Here is an 18,420-nt window from a genome sequence, read left to right on the forward strand (position 1 = left end):
TTCAGTTAGCTTTCGCTATGTGTCATTCGTTTTGACGATTCTGGTGCGATTCTGCTAAAAGAGATAGTTTGCAGTAAGTTGACCGAGAGGCCCCTGTCAAATGGTTGAAGAGCAAAACGTGAGATAGATGTATGTGATGACAAGTCTGCACTGCTTTCGATGATTGTCAAAACGCTTTACCTGAAATTAGCATGGCTATTTTTCATTCAATATTCGACCATACTTGTATGCTTTAAACGTCTATGTTTCCATATTGTTCAGATATATTTGACACGTTGACCGCTTAGATACCAGTGCTTTTTTGACAGCTAAGGTATCAATGACTTGTTGTAAGTGTAGAAATTAATGAATAGCGACTGTTAAGATATTTGTGACACGTTGAGCGCTCACAAGTAAATACTACCATGACAGTCAACAACTTTTTGACAGTTTAAACGTTTACCTCTCTTTGAGCACCTGGAGTGTATAGCGACTTCTGCTGCTGACTGTACAAGGTACAAGCTTTGCTTAGTTTGGGGCTAGGTTGATCTGTGTAAGATGTCCCCTAATATATATTATATATATTATAAATATATTGGTAATAGGGCATATTCGAATTACCTACGATGACTGCAGAGTAAGATTGGATTTTAAGAAAATGTTATAAGCATACGTTATAGGTGTAATTAAAGTCCGTCTTTGGCCCTTTACCCGAGTTTTCAGCGTTCCTTACAGTACAGCTTCAATGTAGGTACCTCTACTGTAAGAAACGCTCAAACGCTTGATGTGTAATATCAGTAATATGTGTTCAAGTTAGTATTTTCCTCGCGTTGTTGTAGTGAATTTTGTGTTTCACACGGTAGCAAAGGTTGTTTAACCCACGTGTCTTGACACCCTCGCAACGCTCAAGATTCCAACGCTCGTGGTTCAACTTTAGAATCTTTCGCTTGAGTAACAATATTAGCACGAGGGTTTAACTAACAACTTTGTCCCCTTATAAAACAAATTACCTATTGTTCCCTATTTGTAAAACATTGAAAGTTTATGCAGTCCGTCGGTCTTTCTCCTCATGTCACTGGAGTCCTCAGCGTCATGTTATCGGCACAAAGGAGCGCTGTGGGACGCTCGTTACGGCCGTAAACGCCGTTAGTGGGACTCTCTCAGACGTAAGACCTGAGTGTTATTGCAATACCTCACCAAGCACGAGTCGCCCACAAAGTGTCTCATAAGTCATAAGCATGTTTAATCTCCTCTGTAACTACTTACCTCGATATTTTGTTTTCCAATTAAAATGCTGTCTAAATTTGAAAAGTTAAAATAATATTTTAGTTTTGGTCCGTAACGGAACTTAATCACGTATTTACCGCCGCGCCGTCCTCGAAACGTCGGAGGTAAATCATAAGACTTAAATACGCGATAAAGTCCCGTTCTACAATTTAATAATGTGTGAAAATCGTGAAAGTAAAAAGTATAACCTCTAAGTTTTCTATCGGGCAACAATTTTTTCCATAGTTTCGGCTGAATTAAAAGGGATATTTGTGCCTGCCTATGGTACCTTTGACCGCCATAAGGTACATTTACCCGTGGAACGTCAGATTTAACAACAATGGCTAGATACTCAAAACAGCATAGTTGAATTTAAATAAAATAAAAAATGTAATACAATAATTTACATTAAAATAAACAGCATTGCGCTACAAAAATCGCGAAACAAACATTTACTAACAGCACCGAAACACCTATTCACCATCAAGACGTTGATGATCAGACCGTCTAGCATGAGTTGCGTTCTCGCGCGGGAGACCATACTTGAAGTCGCGCGAGATGTATTGATTCGCGCGCGAGAATACAACTCATGCTAGCAAGTCTCCCTTGTTACCATCTGCGATAATACAACATTAGTTGATAGGTATACCCATCCTAAGAGCGTTTTCACATTATCCGGTGTCGGATATATCGGATGTCGGATACTATCACAAAGAAACAAAATATAAACAGTGCCTTTTATAACAGGAAAGCGTAAATGCAAAACTAAGAGGACTTAATACCATGGGGCACACTAGCAGCGGTTTTTGTCCAAGGGTCATCCGACATCCAATGTCGGATCGGACAATGTAATAACACACACAGGTCTCACAAAGAGTCAGATAGCCTCCTTCTGATAAATATTATTTCAGATGACTTCACAGCAGCAAAGGTTATCTTTGATGCACGTCTAATGTAAATAGAAAAAAGCTTAAAGACTATTTTGAAGTCTTCGCTCAGTACTCCGCTGCTGACTCCAAAGGTTATTTACATTTATCCTTTCACCAGAAACTTTCTGCTATAAGAGACAGAGAAAAACATTCCTTTCTCGGTCCCTCTCAGCAGAAAGTGTCCTGAAAAAGGATTGATGTTTTCCGAGTTCAGAGTTGTAGCTTTTCATCGTCGCCGTCTCTTGCGCGCAGCAGCAGGAACACAAGCAGGTTGTACTCGGCGGAGGCGCCGCGCGCGAGCTTCAGCGTGCCTTCCAGCTGGTCGCGCCGCGCGTCCGCCTCGCGCAGGCGCTCCAGCGACGCGCCCAGGAACGTACGGAGCTGATGGATAAGAGATGAAGGGTCTCACTATAACGGGTTATTAGATCTATCCTTTCTCATGACGGTTTCTGCTGAGATTGACAGAGAAAGGTACCATCATCCGCACTCCACACTGTTAACTGACTATATTGACTACTCTTCAACCGCAAAGACATGGTAGTCAGTTAATAGTGCTATTGTTACTATTACATTTTCCCTATCCCTATTAGCAGCAAGATAGCACAAAGTATTCGGCAAAAGGATAGGTACAGTAATCCATATCCAAATATAAAATTTAAAGGGTCTAGCAGGCTAAGCGAACAAGAAGTGCCCCCAACGACGGATTTGGTCATTCTTTCAGGTGGTCGGAAACGGCTCCGAGATCCTTGTTCGATAATGTTTTTTTTTTTGACATGACGCACGAAGATTTATGCAAATATTTTTATATGTGTATATAGTGGGTATTAGTGGCTACTCATGCATATTTTTTTCTAGGTGTACCTCCGCGAATAGTATAAAAAATAATGAGAAGAAAAATAAAATGTTTTTTTTATAATGAAGTATAAGGACATGATGCAGGTTAAACATATTCATTTTGTAGTCTATTTTATTGTTGTCAAATATAATTTTGTTTGGTTAATCTAACTTGAACGGTTTACAAAATATGACACTTTCAATGATACACTGATGATTTTACATTATCCTGAATAACTCGAAAACAAAAGAAGAACGAGGACTGATATTAATCATAGAGAGTTCTTAGGACCTGCCAGTACACCACCTGAAAGAATGACCAAATCCGTCGTTGGGGGCACTTCTTGTTCGCTTAGCCTGCTAGACCCTTTAAATCTTTAAAGAGTTAATAGCCTGTCTCTTCATAAGTATATAGGCGAAACGAGCCTAGGAACGCACGGAGTTCATCCTTTTTTTTAGGGTTCCGTACCCAAAGGGTAAAACGGGACCCTATTACTAAGACTCCGCTGTTCGTCCGTCCGTCCGTCCGTCTGTCACCAGGCTATATCTCACGAATCGTGATAGCTAGACAATTGAAGGGTCAAACAGATCACTGTGTTATGTCTTTCCTGTAGACATACACAAGAGTTAAGGGCTATAAAGGTTAATTTTCTTATTTAACCCTTATCCACGTGAAAAGGTCCTCCTTTTATTTAGAGAACTATGATAAAATCAATGCTTGTGGGCAACAAGCTGTTAACTATTGTCCACAGGAGAGAAAAATGTGCTGTTCGCGATAACACACTAGTTTTCTCTCCTGTGGGCAATAGTTAACAGCTTCATGTGGGCATGTAAGTAATGATTTTATCATAGTTCTTTAAATAAAAGGAGGACCTTTTCACGTGGATAAGGGTTAAATAAGAAAATTAACCTTTATAGCCCTTAACTCTTGTGTATGTCTACAGGAAAGACATAACACAGTGATCTGTTTGACCCTGAAATTTTCACAGATGATGTATTTCTGTTGCCGCTATAACAACAAATACTAAAAACAGAATAAAATTAAGATTTAAGTGGGGCTCCCATACAACAAACGTGATTTTTGACCGAAGTTAAGCAACGTCGGGTGGGGTCAGTACTTGGATGGGTGACCTTTTTTTTTGCCGTTTTTAGAGTTCCGTACCCAAAGGGTAAAACGGGACCCTATTACTAAAACTTCGCTGTCCGTCCGTCCGTCCGTCCGTCCGTCCGTCCGTCCGTCCGTCCGTCCGTCCGTCCGTCCGTCCGTCCGTCCGTCTGTCACCAGGCTGTATCTCACGAACCGTGATAGCTAGACAGTTGAAATTTTCACAGATGATGTATTTCTGTTGCCGCTATAACAACAAATACTAAAAACAGAATAAAATAAAGATTTAAATGGGGATCCCATACAACAAACGTGATTTTTGACCAAAGTTAAGCAACGTCGGGAGTGGTCAGTACTTGGATGGGTGACCGTTTTTTTTTTGCTTTTTTTTTGTTCTTTTTTTTTTATATGGTACGGAACCCTTCGTGCGCGAGTCCGACTCGCACTTGCCCGAATTTTTGATTATTTGCATTATGGTACGGAACCCTTCGTGCGCGAGTCCGACTCGCACTTGTTAGTCCAGGGCAAGGGCACAGCACAGCGCAATTGTACCGTGCTCATGTTCGAGCAACCTTACCGGGAAAGGCTGGAAACTACGTATAGGTGCGTTAACCCTTAATATGGCAGAAAATAAAAAACTTGATTTTAACTTTTATGTGCACATTTATTTATTATTATGCCTTTAAATATGTCCTAAAAAATATTTAAAAAATATTTCACTGTAAGATTTCCTGAAAATCTAATGTACAGTATTTTTAACAAAAACGTACGCTCGTCAAACTTAGTGTGTTAAATATACTTAACAAAAAAAGGGTATCGAAACAAAGACAAGGAAAACATTTTTTTGTCATTAAATCGAAGCAAAGACCTAAAAGACTTTGCTACGAAACGCAAGTACAATATAGGGTTAAAGATTTTCGAAATGACATTGATATTTATGAATGAAAAAAAATTGATACACAATACCACCTACTCGAATAAAGTATATTTGAATTGAATTGAATAAAAAAATATGAAATATAACTACCTATCCCATTTAGTTTCCTTGAATGTATATTGTATAGCCATACGCTAAACTGAACGGGGTTTTATAAAAAAACATGTATTGATATTAAGTAGCGTTCGCTTTGTTGCATACTAAGCTATAAATGTATAGCGAATGAAACGATAGCATTCACTCTTTTCTATTATGGCAAAATATAAAGGTAGGCAGTGAAATTTGACAAATCAAAGCGCGGTCAAAATCTCACACCATAAAGATTTGTAAAAAATGCTTAACATAACAGGTTGTTTAATTTCTAATACACTGTACGTATTGTTTTGTCAAAAATACTTAACAGTTGTGTATGCTTGTTTATTACACGTAAATAACTTGACTTGGCGAATAGGTGAGATATGTAAGTATACGTTAAATACTATAATCAAATATAATAATAGTTATGCAGTAAAATTTCGCGTAATAGAATCGAAAAAAATAAACAAATACCTGGATAGAACGCAGTGTCGACCTTCTACTAACTACAGTAGCGGAAAAAAATCTATCATATTTGTGTTTTTATTAAATATAACACTTTAAACTCTCGCGTTTTGTACACATATTTAATGGCTACAAATATAATGACCACCAAAAAATACTTTGGTACCCTAAATAAAAAAATCATGCTTACCAAAAAAAATTACTGAACACCACAAAAATAAGGCCTAAAAATACAAAAGTACCACCGTTTTAATTACGACTGCACTTCAAATTTTATTCAAATACCAAATATATTGAATGACCACCAAAAATCATTAATGATCACCAAATCTTGAAGACCAAATTAATGCGATATTTTCACCTAAATAAACCACTATGATTACCAAAAATGTATACATATTATCAAATAAAGTAAACTGATGCCAAAATTACTAGCCCCTCCCGCTCAACCCCCCGTACCCCGCACCGCATACCTACCTAACCTAAGTTAAACTGCTATCAGTTAAGTGGGTTAGGTTAGGTTAACACTGTTACGATCCATACAGAAAATAAATGCCACTAGAAAAGTAGGTTAGGTTAGGTTTGAACTGCGACCCTTACAGAAAAGAAATGCTATCAGAAAAGTGAGTTAGGTTAGGTTTGAATTGCGACCCTTACAGAAACCAAATACTACTAGAAAAATGGGTTAGGTTAGGTTTGAACTGCGACCCTTACAGAAAAGAAATGCTACTGGGAAAGTGGGTTAGGTTAGGTTTGAACTGCGACCCTTACAGAAAAGATATGCTACTAGAAAAGTGGGTTAGGTTAGGTTTGAACTCGACCCATACAGAAAATAAATGCTACTAGAAAAGTGGGTTAGGTTAGGTTTGAACTGCGACCCTTACAGAAAGAAATGCTACTAGAAAAGTGGGTTAGGTTAGGTTTGAACTGCGACCCATACAGAAACGAAATGCTACTAGAAAAGTGGGTTAGGTTAGGTTTGAACTGCGACCCTTGCAGAAAAGAAATGCTACTAGAAAAGTGGGTTAGATTAGGTTTGAACTGCGGCCCTTACAGAAACGAAATGCTAATAGAAAAGTGGGTTAGGTTAGGTTAGAACTGCGACTGTTACAGAAATAAAATGCTACTAGAAAAAGGTGACGAAGTGGATTAATTAATTTCATAGTATTATATTAAATATTTGCACATTTTTAATAAAAATGTGGTTACAATTTTGGTGGTCCTTTACAATTTTTGGGTTTACAATGATTATTTTGGAGTAATTTGCTTTAATAGGATAGCAAGATGTAAAAATTTGGTTATCATTTCACATTAAAATGGGGTTTGAAATTTGGTAATCATTTACAATTTTTGGGTTAATAATGATTAGTTTGGTGTCATTTCCTTTAAAAGGATAGTAAAATGTAATAAAATTGGTAATCATTTCACATTAAAATGGTGTTATAATTTTGGTGATCATTCATTATTTTAGGGTGGTAAAATATATTTTTTTGGTATTAAATTTTACTAAATCTGGTGATCAGTTAAATAGCAGCCATATTTAATTGCACAAACGGGTCTACCGCGATATAATTTCATTGTTTTTTTATTAAATATTTCTATATGTGATCGACTAAACCTACCTTAACTATTATCATATGAAAGCTCTTTAAATGGAGAGTATAGTCATATATTTACATTCATATGATATCATAAAAGACACTCGTTTTGCACAAATTTATTTAAAAGTACCTAAAATAAGTAAAACGCAAAGTACCTATAGGTAAAAGTGGTTTATTAACAAAAAAAAACAAGTTTGCGAGGAAAGAATTTGGAATGCGTTCCCATTCTTCCTTTAATTGCTCAAATCTTTCATTGATATTTCTTGCTTTTCTTGCACTCACAGGACGTCCTAGCTCCTTCCATAGATATTCTATCGGATTCAAGTCCGGACTTTGACTGGGCCATTCCAAATTCCTCACTCCACGTTTTTTGAACCACTGCTTAACAAGATTCGATGAATCTTTCGGGTCATTATCTTGTTGGAATATAAACGCCCTGCCGAAATTTTGGCGTGCCCAGGGAAGAAAAACATCTTGTAATATTTCTTCATATACTTTGTCATAATCCCGTTTATTCGATGTAACGGACCAACGCCACTTGCACTGAAACATCCCCATACCATAAGGGAGCCGCCGCCGTGCTTGACTGTAGGGAGCTGAGCGGCTGCCGCGAAAATCGAAATTCGCAAATTGCGGGGATCTTTCTCTTTTACTCCAATGAAGGCGTAATTAGAGTGACAGAGAAAAATCCCCGCAATTTGCGAACTTCGATTTTCGCGGTTACAGCCCTGGTACTTGGGGTCATAGCGAGCATTGTCGGGGCGTCGTACGTATGTAATTCCATCTGTTCCAAACAGTAAAAACTTGGATTCGTCGCTCCAAATTACCTTTTCCCACATTTCGGCAGTCCAAGAAAGATGTTCTTTCGCATATTTTTTTCTAGCTGTCCGATTCTTCTTGGAAATAAGTGGTTTCTTAGCAGGGCGACGAGCACGAAGTCCACCATCAATCAGACGATTTCTTATAGTACGTACGGTCACAGAAACTGAATCTCCAGCCGATATTTCTCGCATAATGTCGCTCGCCGTGAATCGTGGATTGTCTCTGGCTAATCTCAAAATGTTGCGGTCAACCAAACGTGATGTGCAGCGTGGGCGACCAGGCTCCAATTTCACCACGGTGACAGGTGCGACAATTGTAAAACATCACTGTTGCTGACGTCACAGGCATCCATGGGCTACGGTTACCGCTTACCATCGGGCGGGCCGTATTCCTGTTTGCCACCATCATTGTATTATTAAAAAAAACTTTATTATATCGGAAAAAAACAGATATTTCTCTTGCTAAGTTTATGACAATTGTCACAAGAAACACTACAATTGTCACGAAATTCCGACATATAACTCATTACCTGTCAAGAATTACCTACAATTCTTCTCAATCTTGACAATTGTCAGAAACTTCGCAAAAGAAATATCTGTTTTTTTCCGATATAATACAGTTTTTTTAAATAATACAATGATGGTGGCAAACAGGAATACGGCCCGCCCGATGGTAAGTGGTAACCGTAGCCCATGGATGCCTGTGACGTCAGCAACAGTGATTTTACAATTGTCGCACCTGTCACCGTGGTGAAATTGGGGCCAGGTTTGTTGGGCTTTTTTACACATCCGTGAAGCTTTTCGCGTTTTAAAACCTTCGATATAGTCGACTGATGAAGTTGAAATTGCTTAACCAGCGTCGATTGCGTTAAGCCATTTTTGTACCCCATTACAATTGCTTCTTTTATAGCTACTGATAAGTTTTTATTTCCACGAGGTCTCCCCATGACGGAACTGATAATTCTTACAAATATTGTTACGAATTAACACGATATTCTGTTTTTTATCGACTTATATACTACAAGTGACGGACGTCATGTTCCAGAAATACGAATTCAAATAGATTTTTGAAATATGTACCGGCCTGTTAGCATATATTGGGCCTAGAATAAATCAATACAACCTTTTTTGATTAGTTATCAACAAATTCAGTCCCTGGTTTCATCTATTTTGATATATTTTACAGAAAATCACAATATGATAGATTTTTCTCCGCTACTGTATGTTGATTCACTACTAACATATAACATTGTTGCCAGTAAGGTTTTATTTTTTTCTTTATTCTTTATAATATAAATGATACATAGAAATTAAAAACTTGGAATTTACGTAAATAATAACATGCCTACATTTTTTCAAAGTAAGTGTTAAGTATACTTGACTGTGCCAAATTAAGGGTTAAAGAAACTTACGGCTACTACAACTACGTACGGCTATCTATCTATCTGTAATCTATTTGACTTTTAATAGGTTAACGGATCAACGCATCCCTATATTTCGCAACCCTAAAATACCATATGTTTTTTCTGCGTATATGTCTGACCTTGGCTAAAACCATTGTGATGTAGATGGGGGTCTTAATTAAGCTCCTAATGAAAGATGTTTATGCAAAATATATGTGAGCAGCGACTGAGATCGATCGCGGGCGAGCGAACTTCGAGATATCTTCCCCCAATTTAGCGACGCATCTGAAGGTCCAACTTCGTCAAACTTCTTGCCAAATAATTTACCCCCGTTGGCGAAGTTAGAATTCACAAATGCCTTCGCGGAAAGTTATGACATACTTGCCGCCAGGGTCGTTAAGGCCACATCTACATTTTAAGGAGAGGGAGTAGGCTCCTTTACCTTAAGTATCCTTCTCTCCATTAGTTTTCTGTGTATCCACTCGAAAAGGTAAACAGTGATGCCGATAGCGAGCATTATAATATGTGGTATAAGATCAGCAGATTGATAATACGATTGAAAAAAATCAATCGTGAAGGAATTCTGCGGTGATCCGACATCTAGGTTAAGTGCGCCATTCTCTCTTACGGCAATAACATCTTGTAATGATTTGTTGGGTAGAATGTATGAAGTCGGCACAGACAGCAACACGAACGCCGCCGTCAGCACCCACAACGCGCTGCTACAGCAAGGCAGGCAGTGCAGCGCCATCGAGTCCGCTGCTCAGCAGGCTGCCTGACAAAGTCAGCGGTAACTCGACCGTGAAGCAAACATAAATTATCTTTTGGTATACTTTAAAATACAATTTATTATTATTTAGGTCTAAATTTTATTGATCTGGTTGCCGTTATAAAATACAGTGACACGATTTTTTTCCTCGACGGTTTGAAAAGTAACATGACAGCGTCATAATGAAAGAATCGTGAAACGAAACGTAGGCGGTGACTCACGCGTTCGAGGAGACTACTCTGTAACTCCCGGTTTCAAAAGTAACTCAAACAATCTTTCTGAAATTAAAAAACAGAGCTGTCAAATATGTGTGTCACTGTCACTTAGGGTTTTGAGGATACACGGAAACGTCAAATTACAAAGGATATTCAAAACTTTCAATCTTCTTTTCTATCAAAAAAACTATTGGGCCGAACGGAACTCAAAGAAACGTAAGTGCAAATCGTTATTTTTCCTAGCTGGACTTATTATTTAAAACAGCACTTCTGGTATCGTCCGTAACTCGAGCTTTGTTTACAAGCAGTTTCGCGATCGCCTCATTAATTCAGTTACGTCGCAAATATTCTCACGGTATTTCCTCTTTCCTCAGGGTCACCTGTCATGGGCCGCGCGACACAAAGGAGCGCCAGCTGAGTCGACGCAATGAAGAAGGTGGTGCTGTTTAAGGGCGTGTCGGAGGAGTACGAGCGCGCCTTCCGCGAGCACAACTACGAGGCGATCTTCGTAGAGCCCCTGCAGTTCACGTGCGTGAACCTGGAGGCGCTGGGCACGGCGCTGCGCGGCGAGTATGCGGGGCTGGTGCTAACGAGCGCGCGCGCGGCCGAGGCGGCGGCGCGCTGCTGGGACCCCGCGCGCTTCGTGACCTGGAGCGCGCGCCGCGTCTACACGGTCGGCGACGCCACCGCGCACAAGATCAAGCTCCTGCTCGGCCTCGAGGCCCTAGGCACCACTGCCGGCAATGCTGAGAACCTCGCTAAGATCATTGTGAAAGAAAATCCCACCTCTAGCAAATTCCTGTTCCCCTGCGGAAATTTACGATCTGAAACCCTCCCGACCATCCTTCAATCTAAAGGTATTTTGGTAGACTCACTAACTGTTTATGAGACTAAGGAGAATGACAATTTAAAAGCTCATTTGATGGAGCTGGATGGGTCCGCACATGACCCGTGCTGTATGGTGTTCTTCAGCCCTTCGGGCTGTGAGTACATCCACCGGCAGCTGCAGACGTTCAGCAACCGGCTGACGGACCTGCCATATTTTGCCATTGGGAACTCCACTGCACATAAGATTGAGAATTTGGGTGTAGAGATTGCGGGAGTGGCCGAGAAACCCCGCGCTGAGAGTGTGATAGAGTCGGTACAGAAGTATTTTGCTGCAAGTACTAGTCGTTAGTGGCACTATTAGTGAACAAACAAGTAGTGACCATTCACCCTTTAACACGTTGGCTGCCCACCATACTACACCTACAGTATTGCTCCACACTTGGAAATTGAAGTGAGCTTTTGATCCCACCAGTGATGCTCTTGGCCACACAGAGAAGATTATGTGATCCCACCGGTGATGCTCATGGCCACACAGAGAAGATTATGTGATCCCACCAGTGATGGCAGCCAACATGTTAATGGTCCAGATTAAAAAATACATGATTCAAGCCTCATTGCCTCATTAAAGTCCTAAAAATTCTGCCTAAGAAAAAAATATGATGTTATATCTAAGTGTGCCCTATAAGGGGTTAAATGATTCGCCCATAGTCTAATAAAACATGGTCTTCTCTTCCCAGAGTGACACGGGCCTACGTCACAACAACATAGCCACTATATATAGCGCTATCGCATATTATCATATAGCGCTGTCGCATGATGAAGTAGGTTAGGTGACCTAGAAAAGACGGGAAGAGAGTACCAGGCGGAGTATATTATTATACCATGGATTGGCCTACTTACTTCTTTTGGAAATATGAAAAGTGCAATAAAAAGGTAAATATGTATATAAAAGACTGATATATATAATCTGGTGGCTATATAACAGCTTTCAAATTTGCATTTTTGTGAAAGGGGTATCCAATTTCAATTAAAAATAGATTATTAACAGATAAATTAAACAGTAATTATAATGAAAAAACTCAAATATTACAGGCCATAAATTGAACATTAAATGAATTATTATAGCTCTTATGAATAAAGTATTTCCAGTTCAATTATTTAGAAATAATAAGCATTAGGTGTTGGTATTGTTATATTTTTTATTGTTTGTTATATAACACATGTACAAATTTTTCATAAAAGAATATTAAAAGTGGTAACAGTAGTTTGGTATTCACTTCACCCACATTACTATTCTAGTCACAGTGGACCCACCTGCGTAGGTACTGTCTAGTGTTGCTTAACGCAAGCAGGCACTATTGTAGTAGTTCCCTTCCCTACAATAAATTAGCGTAATAAAGTATTGAGAGTAGGTACGAGTACTAGTACGTGCTAATAGATACATTCCTAATCGAATGCGCTATCTCCAGCTGCAGTGAAGTTTATTGATATACACTTAACAAGCCTAACCAACTACTTAAACTTAATTATATACTAGGTAGGTAATACTTAGAAGAGTTTGTTTCACTTTCACTAGGTACACATTCTGTAAGTCATTCATTAAACACTATAAAAGTTCAAACTGCCGTCGTCGCGTCTCGGGCATCTCATATGTAATGAGCGCGTTCCCTTGCAACTTACAGCTCCTGCCACTGCACTCGTGGTTCGGTGATTTGCCAGACATATTCTGTTGAGGCTCGCTGCAGCTCCCAGGCGGGCTAACTAATACGAGTATCTTGCACGCGGCCGAGGTGTGCGCCCTGTCAGACATCAACGTCCTGTGGAGGCTCACGACGCGGCTCCCACGCCGGCCCGCGCGCCTCGTCCCATCGTCGCGTCACCGCCGCGTATGTCACCACGGCACCACCGACGACTAGTGCCGCGTTGCACGCTGCTAGCGGCTGGAAACCAAGGATATATTTTAGGTTATCCTACTTACAATACCTACGTAAAAATTATAGTGCATAGTGCACCTACATCAGAAAAGGGGATCTATGCAAGTTTTCCAATGCAAATCTCATAAAGCAACGCTTTATCCTGTATTTAAAGCTCTGAAGGTAAAAGGAAATTGTCCAACCCAACAAACTTGTCGCTTAATTAACTTATATTGTGTCAATTGTGTGTAGTGTAGGTGTGAAGTGAACTTGTGAAGTAGGTATAACTAAATCGAAATTTGCTCCAAAGAGCCATTGTGGATTCTGTAGCCTACCTACTCGTAATTATCTACCTATCGCCAGCAAGCAAAGGGCTGGACTAAAACGCTTCAAAGCTCACAAAATATAACGTATAACGAAACTCACAGCGTGCACATAGCTGACAAAGCCGCGCAGCTCGCATAGCGTCACGCTGAGCGCGCCGTTTAGCACCAGCAGCGCGCCGAGGACCGAGCTGCCCACCACATCCTGTAACAACATAGGGTCATTTATACCAATTATACCTACCTACCTAAGTCGGTCACTATCACCCATATGCGTCCCCTCTTGGAGTAGTTGGAGTACTTACTATGTACCTACTTAAAAACCTGATTCACACAAAACGCCGCCTTTGCGAGTGCGAGGCGACCTCGCCTGTAGTGCCTCAGAAAGGAACGTCTACGTCAAACCGAGCTGCTCCGCGTGGCAATTTACTCACGAGGCGGTTCGTTCTGTGGGCCCACCTAACTAGGTATGTACTTTCATATTCTATATCCGTAAGCTATTCACAGCCGGCCTTTTCCCATGACGAGTTTTACTCTATACCTTAAGCCAAGTAGGTACTAATAGGTACCTCTACCCGTATTCTGCCTGCCGAGTGCCGTTCGGTTATCTACCTAATTTTTAAGGAGGCACGCTGATTTTTTTGCTTTTGGCAGCCTACACCGTAGGTTAAGTACCTACCTATAAATACCTACCTACTCTTCCGTCTGCCATACTCACGGAGTAGAGCCACACTTGCGGCGCGTACAGTGGCGCGCCGAGTAGCGTCGCCGTTAGCTGTACAGCCAACAGTCCAGCAGTGATGAAGGCGACGCTAGCGCCGCCCGCCGCCAGCCCCATCGCGCCCGCGCAGCCCCCGCCCGCCAGGAACAGCACGGCTGAACAAAGGCAGCCCAGCTGAAATACAGGCAGGGTTTTTAGGGACATCTTTTCAGAAATGTTTTTGTTGTCTAGCTATTAGGTCATGTTAGCAGATCAAACCAGAAAGCTACGTAGGTATAGTTTGCTGCTCTAAAACTGTGTGGAAAATCGCACATTAAATTGCGAGTTTTGCTGCATAATATGATAGTCTTACGGATCCCTTTGTTTGACATAATTATTGAAAGTTTTAAGTACCTAATAATGATTGTCAGATTATCATTAGTCATAATTCCGAAACCGTTAACTTTTCAGGATTTTCAATAAGGTTATCCTAATATATAGGTTAGGTTTGTTTTAATGGTAATCCTGAAAAATTACGCGTTTCTGAGAACAACCAAATTATGACTAACGAAAATGCGAACAAACAATACATTATGACTTAAAACTTTATGGGAAACATTAGAGACCCGATGGTCTTCGTTATCTTTATCTAGATCTAAGTATATAACCTCTTATCGCGATCGATAATCAATTCCAAATTATGGAAATGAAGGCATTGATTATCGTTCAACAATGACACAAATTAAGCCAGGCTAAATACTTACCTAGAAGTGAAAACAAGAGAACATTTCCACATTACACATAGAAGCGGTATTTTTCAGATATAGAACATGTAGAATAGACCATTTTAAAGAAATGTGGCTAATTCTTCAATCTACTAACATAAAGAAAGCCGCGGTTACCGTAGCAATTACACAGGGGTATCACATGCGCGTTGCTGACCCTGTACCCTTATACATATAAATTGTCATAAAGTACGGAAAATACTCACGATAGCGATCAGCTTCATAACCCCCTCGGGAGAACTCAGGTGGTCGCTGTCGGAGTAATACTTCCGCAGCACTTCCGTCTCCGTGTCTGCCGCCATCTCCAATTGTATTACGGACACACGAGTACCTACTTAATTTGAGGCGAATAAAACCATCAACACGAGAAAGAGGATTAGTCAACTCCTTTTTTTCACCACAATTGGTCGCTTAATATTTCCTTCTACATAACATATTATCTACATATATAAGTTTTCCACATAAAGATTGAAGTTTGAAAATGATAATTTACACAGTTCCTCGCGAGTAGTATAGGTAAATCGGCCTCCTTGTGATTTAATTTTCGGTGAACCTTTTCACCTTTGAGAGTAATAACCAATATGAGTATTAAATATTGTAATAAAAAGAAGAAAGAAAAAGATTTTCGAGTGGAAAGAGGTTTTTGTCAATTGTACAGGAGCGGGTGTGCGTAAGCGACGGCGACGACGCGGGTGTGCGTAAGCGACGCGGACGCGTTTCTGCGGCTTTAGATAAACACTTATTGTACCTATTGATTCAGTATTGATAACGAAAGGATATAATAATAATAGGTAGGTACTTAGCCGTGATTTGTTTTGATTAGTACCATCTGGTACCATCGTCCATACTGTTGACGATTTGTGATAATGCTTATTAACAAACATAAGGTCCGCTGAGGATCAGTTAAGAAAGTTGCTGTTAGTGGGTACACAAGTTACACAACAGGACAAGGATGATTGTGATGAGATATCCTACGATAGACATTGGCTGCTCGATTGTTAAAAATTCACTAGTTGTTTAGTTCAAACCAGTGACAGGTTAACAGAAAGGACTGACAATCTCCATCGTTGCATCCGTCATCAATCTCGTCATTGTAACCTGCCTATAGGTGGCGCTATTAACCATTTGATAATAGCGCCACCTATAGGCAGGTTACAATGACGAGATTGATGACGGATGCAACGATATTGGTAACAAAACAATCAGTACTATTACCATATCGTCCACGCCGTTCACTCACAAAACGTACACCTTATTACGACGGCATTAAGGATCACCGCTGGTCAGTGAAGTTACTGGTAGGGTAACAGCACCAGTGGCCAGCCAGGGACCAGTGGTCAGCCTTTTGAGTCGTTTATTGGTCATAAATATCTGGTATATTCGTTTAAACAAATCGCGAGGACTCAAATAGGAGCTTTGATTCCTTATTGGCTAATACTTCACATGACAGGTGCGGTGAGGGAACGGGGGGAAGAAATATACTCGTTCATACACGTGCTGTTTGTCGACGAGTGCAATAGTGTCATGACCGCCATGTTTTTAGGGTTCCGTACCCAAAGGGTAAAACGTGACCCTATTACTAAGACTCCGCTGTCCGTCCGTCTGTCACCAGGCTGTACCTCGTGATCTGTGATAGCTAGACAGCTGAAATTTTCACAGATGATGTATTTCTGTTGCCGCTATAACAACAAATACTAAAAACAGAATAAAATAAATATTTAAGTGGGGCTCCCATACAACAAACTTGATTTATGACCAAAGTTAAGCAACGTCGGGCGGGGTCAGTACTTGGATGGGTGACCGTTTTTATAGAAAATGGTACGGAACCCAACCCTTCGTGTGCGAGTCCGACTCGCACTTGGCCGGTTTTTTACTGCACGTGGTGTTCTCTTAACAGGTGAGAAAAACTATGTTTTAATGTTTAAAGTTATTGTTTTTTGTTAATGATTGGTTTATTTATTAGTTTATCTATTAAGTTGCATTATGTTTGAATGAAAATATCAATATTTAACTTATAAATTGAGGGGGCTGGCCACTGGATAACACTTTTTTACAAAAAATCCAGTGCCCAGCCCCCCACGGCTGACCTTTGGGTTCTTCGTTTATTTTATTATTTTCGAACCAATGCGACCGTTAAATTTACATTTTCAAATTTAGTTAGGCATGCCCTAGTCAATTTAAAGTAAAACCCAGTAGTCAGCCGCATTTAAAATAACGTTTTAATGCGGCGCTGACCACTGGATTTTGCGGATCCAGTACTCAGCCATTGACCTTGCTTGGTACGTCACCGCCAAAAATATGTCCACATTTTAAAACTCTATCTCATTGAAATAAGGTTCAAAACTGTAGGTATACATAGTTTGACGTTAACTATACAGATTCTGTAGTAATTTAATGATATTTTGTTTTTACCTGGTAGGTATAGGTATATGTAAAATGTATGTATGTTTGTTTATTAATGATAATTAGATCTGCATAGACTCGTTTCATTATTTTTTACCGAATATTTAATTCGTTAATTTTTTGACGGATTAATTATTAGAAAATAAATATTGCGATTCTCAGTTTTAGTTAGTTAACGTGCCTATGGCCAACAAATTTCGTTTCATAAGAATTGTATGTACTTATAAGAAATAATAAATATTATAATGTCGTTGATTTTGATCCCATTATTACGAATAGTTTATATAGGCTGAGTACTGGGTAGACAAAGGCTGCTTACTGGATTTTGGAGGCTGACTACTGGAGAAAAGTGCCACTTTGTTTTTAAATTTAATTATAGATATTATAAAGAGGATTGTTATTTTTTTAACTATTTTGTTTTGAAACTATAATAAACAATTGATCTAACTACTCCAAATCCGACTGATCATGTAGAAATGCCGAACGTTCAAACTTTAAAAAGTCGTTATAAGGCTGACTACTGGTGCCTTTACCCTACGGTATGTGCGTGCGTGTCGACTCCCATTAACCCGGTCAGCGCGGCTCAGGATATGTGCATTGTGCATACTTGTAACATCAAGTAGGTAACGCTATTAACTTTACTTCCGTAAATGATGTGCTACCAGAAACTTTGAGTTTATTACAAAAAAAATGTGTTTTGCATGACTTAAACGAATTTAATACCTATTTTCTCCTTTCTGGCCCGTGAGCATAACACTAAAAATCATTGCAAAAAATTAGACTTCATTTGTAAATGTCGCTAAAATAACGCTATGCTAGTTATATGCAGCTGTAATGGAAAATATTAAATTAAAAAAGATAAATACTTTTCTTAAAAATGTTCGTGTTAGCACAAAAGGATCCTGTATATTTTAATTCCTTCGTTCAACCAAGCAAATAATATTAGTCTCGATTTCCGATAACGGGTCCGGATCGATATTCCAATAACAACCTAATGGATTGGCATTACCGCATTACATTACGCTTATCGCAATATTATCTCAGCGGATCTAAACAATGAGCTGTGATT

At 39.6% G+C, this 18,420-nt stretch overlaps 3 protein-coding genes across 3 annotated transcripts; 1 reads left to right on the forward strand and 2 right to left on the reverse strand.

The window, feature by feature from the left end:
* Positions 1-1,640: 1,640 nt before the first annotated feature.
* LOC134797943 (uncharacterized) lies at positions 1,641-10,407 on the reverse strand. Its single transcript, XM_063770281.1, has 2 exons — positions 9,858-10,407; positions 1,641-2,555 (listed from the first exon to the last, which is right to left on the reverse strand). Exons 1-2 carry the CDS (start codon positions 10,164-10,166, stop codon positions 2,385-2,387), a joined length of 480 nt encoding a protein of 159 aa, XP_063626351.1. The 5' UTR covers positions 10,167-10,407; the 3' UTR covers positions 1,641-2,384.
* A 104-nt stretch (positions 10,408-10,511) lies between these two features.
* LOC134797941 (uroporphyrinogen-III synthase-like) lies at positions 10,512-11,726 on the forward strand. The gene is made up of 2 exons (XM_063770279.1): positions 10,512-10,615; positions 10,774-11,726. The coding sequence occupies exon 2, from the start codon at positions 10,827-10,829 to the stop codon at positions 11,574-11,576; it is 750 nt and encodes a 249-aa protein (XP_063626349.1). The 5' UTR covers positions 10,512-10,615; positions 10,774-10,826; the 3' UTR covers positions 11,577-11,726.
* A 362-nt stretch (positions 11,727-12,088) lies between these two features.
* Positions 12,089-15,817, reverse strand: LOC134797942 (uncharacterized). The gene is made up of 4 exons (XM_063770280.1): positions 15,155-15,817; positions 14,182-14,358; positions 13,567-13,668; positions 12,089-13,167 (listed from the first exon to the last, which is right to left on the reverse strand). Exons 1-4 carry the CDS (start codon positions 15,248-15,250, stop codon positions 13,030-13,032), a joined length of 513 nt encoding a protein of 170 aa, XP_063626350.1. The 5' UTR covers positions 15,251-15,817; the 3' UTR covers positions 12,089-13,029.
* Positions 15,818-18,420: the final 2,603 nt, after the last annotated feature.

This window comes from Cydia splendana, chromosome 16 (assembly GCF_910591565.1).
Source record: "Cydia splendana chromosome 16, ilCydSple1.2, whole genome shotgun sequence".
NCBI classification, from domain to species: Eukaryota; Metazoa; Arthropoda; class Insecta; order Lepidoptera; family Tortricidae; genus Cydia; species Cydia splendana.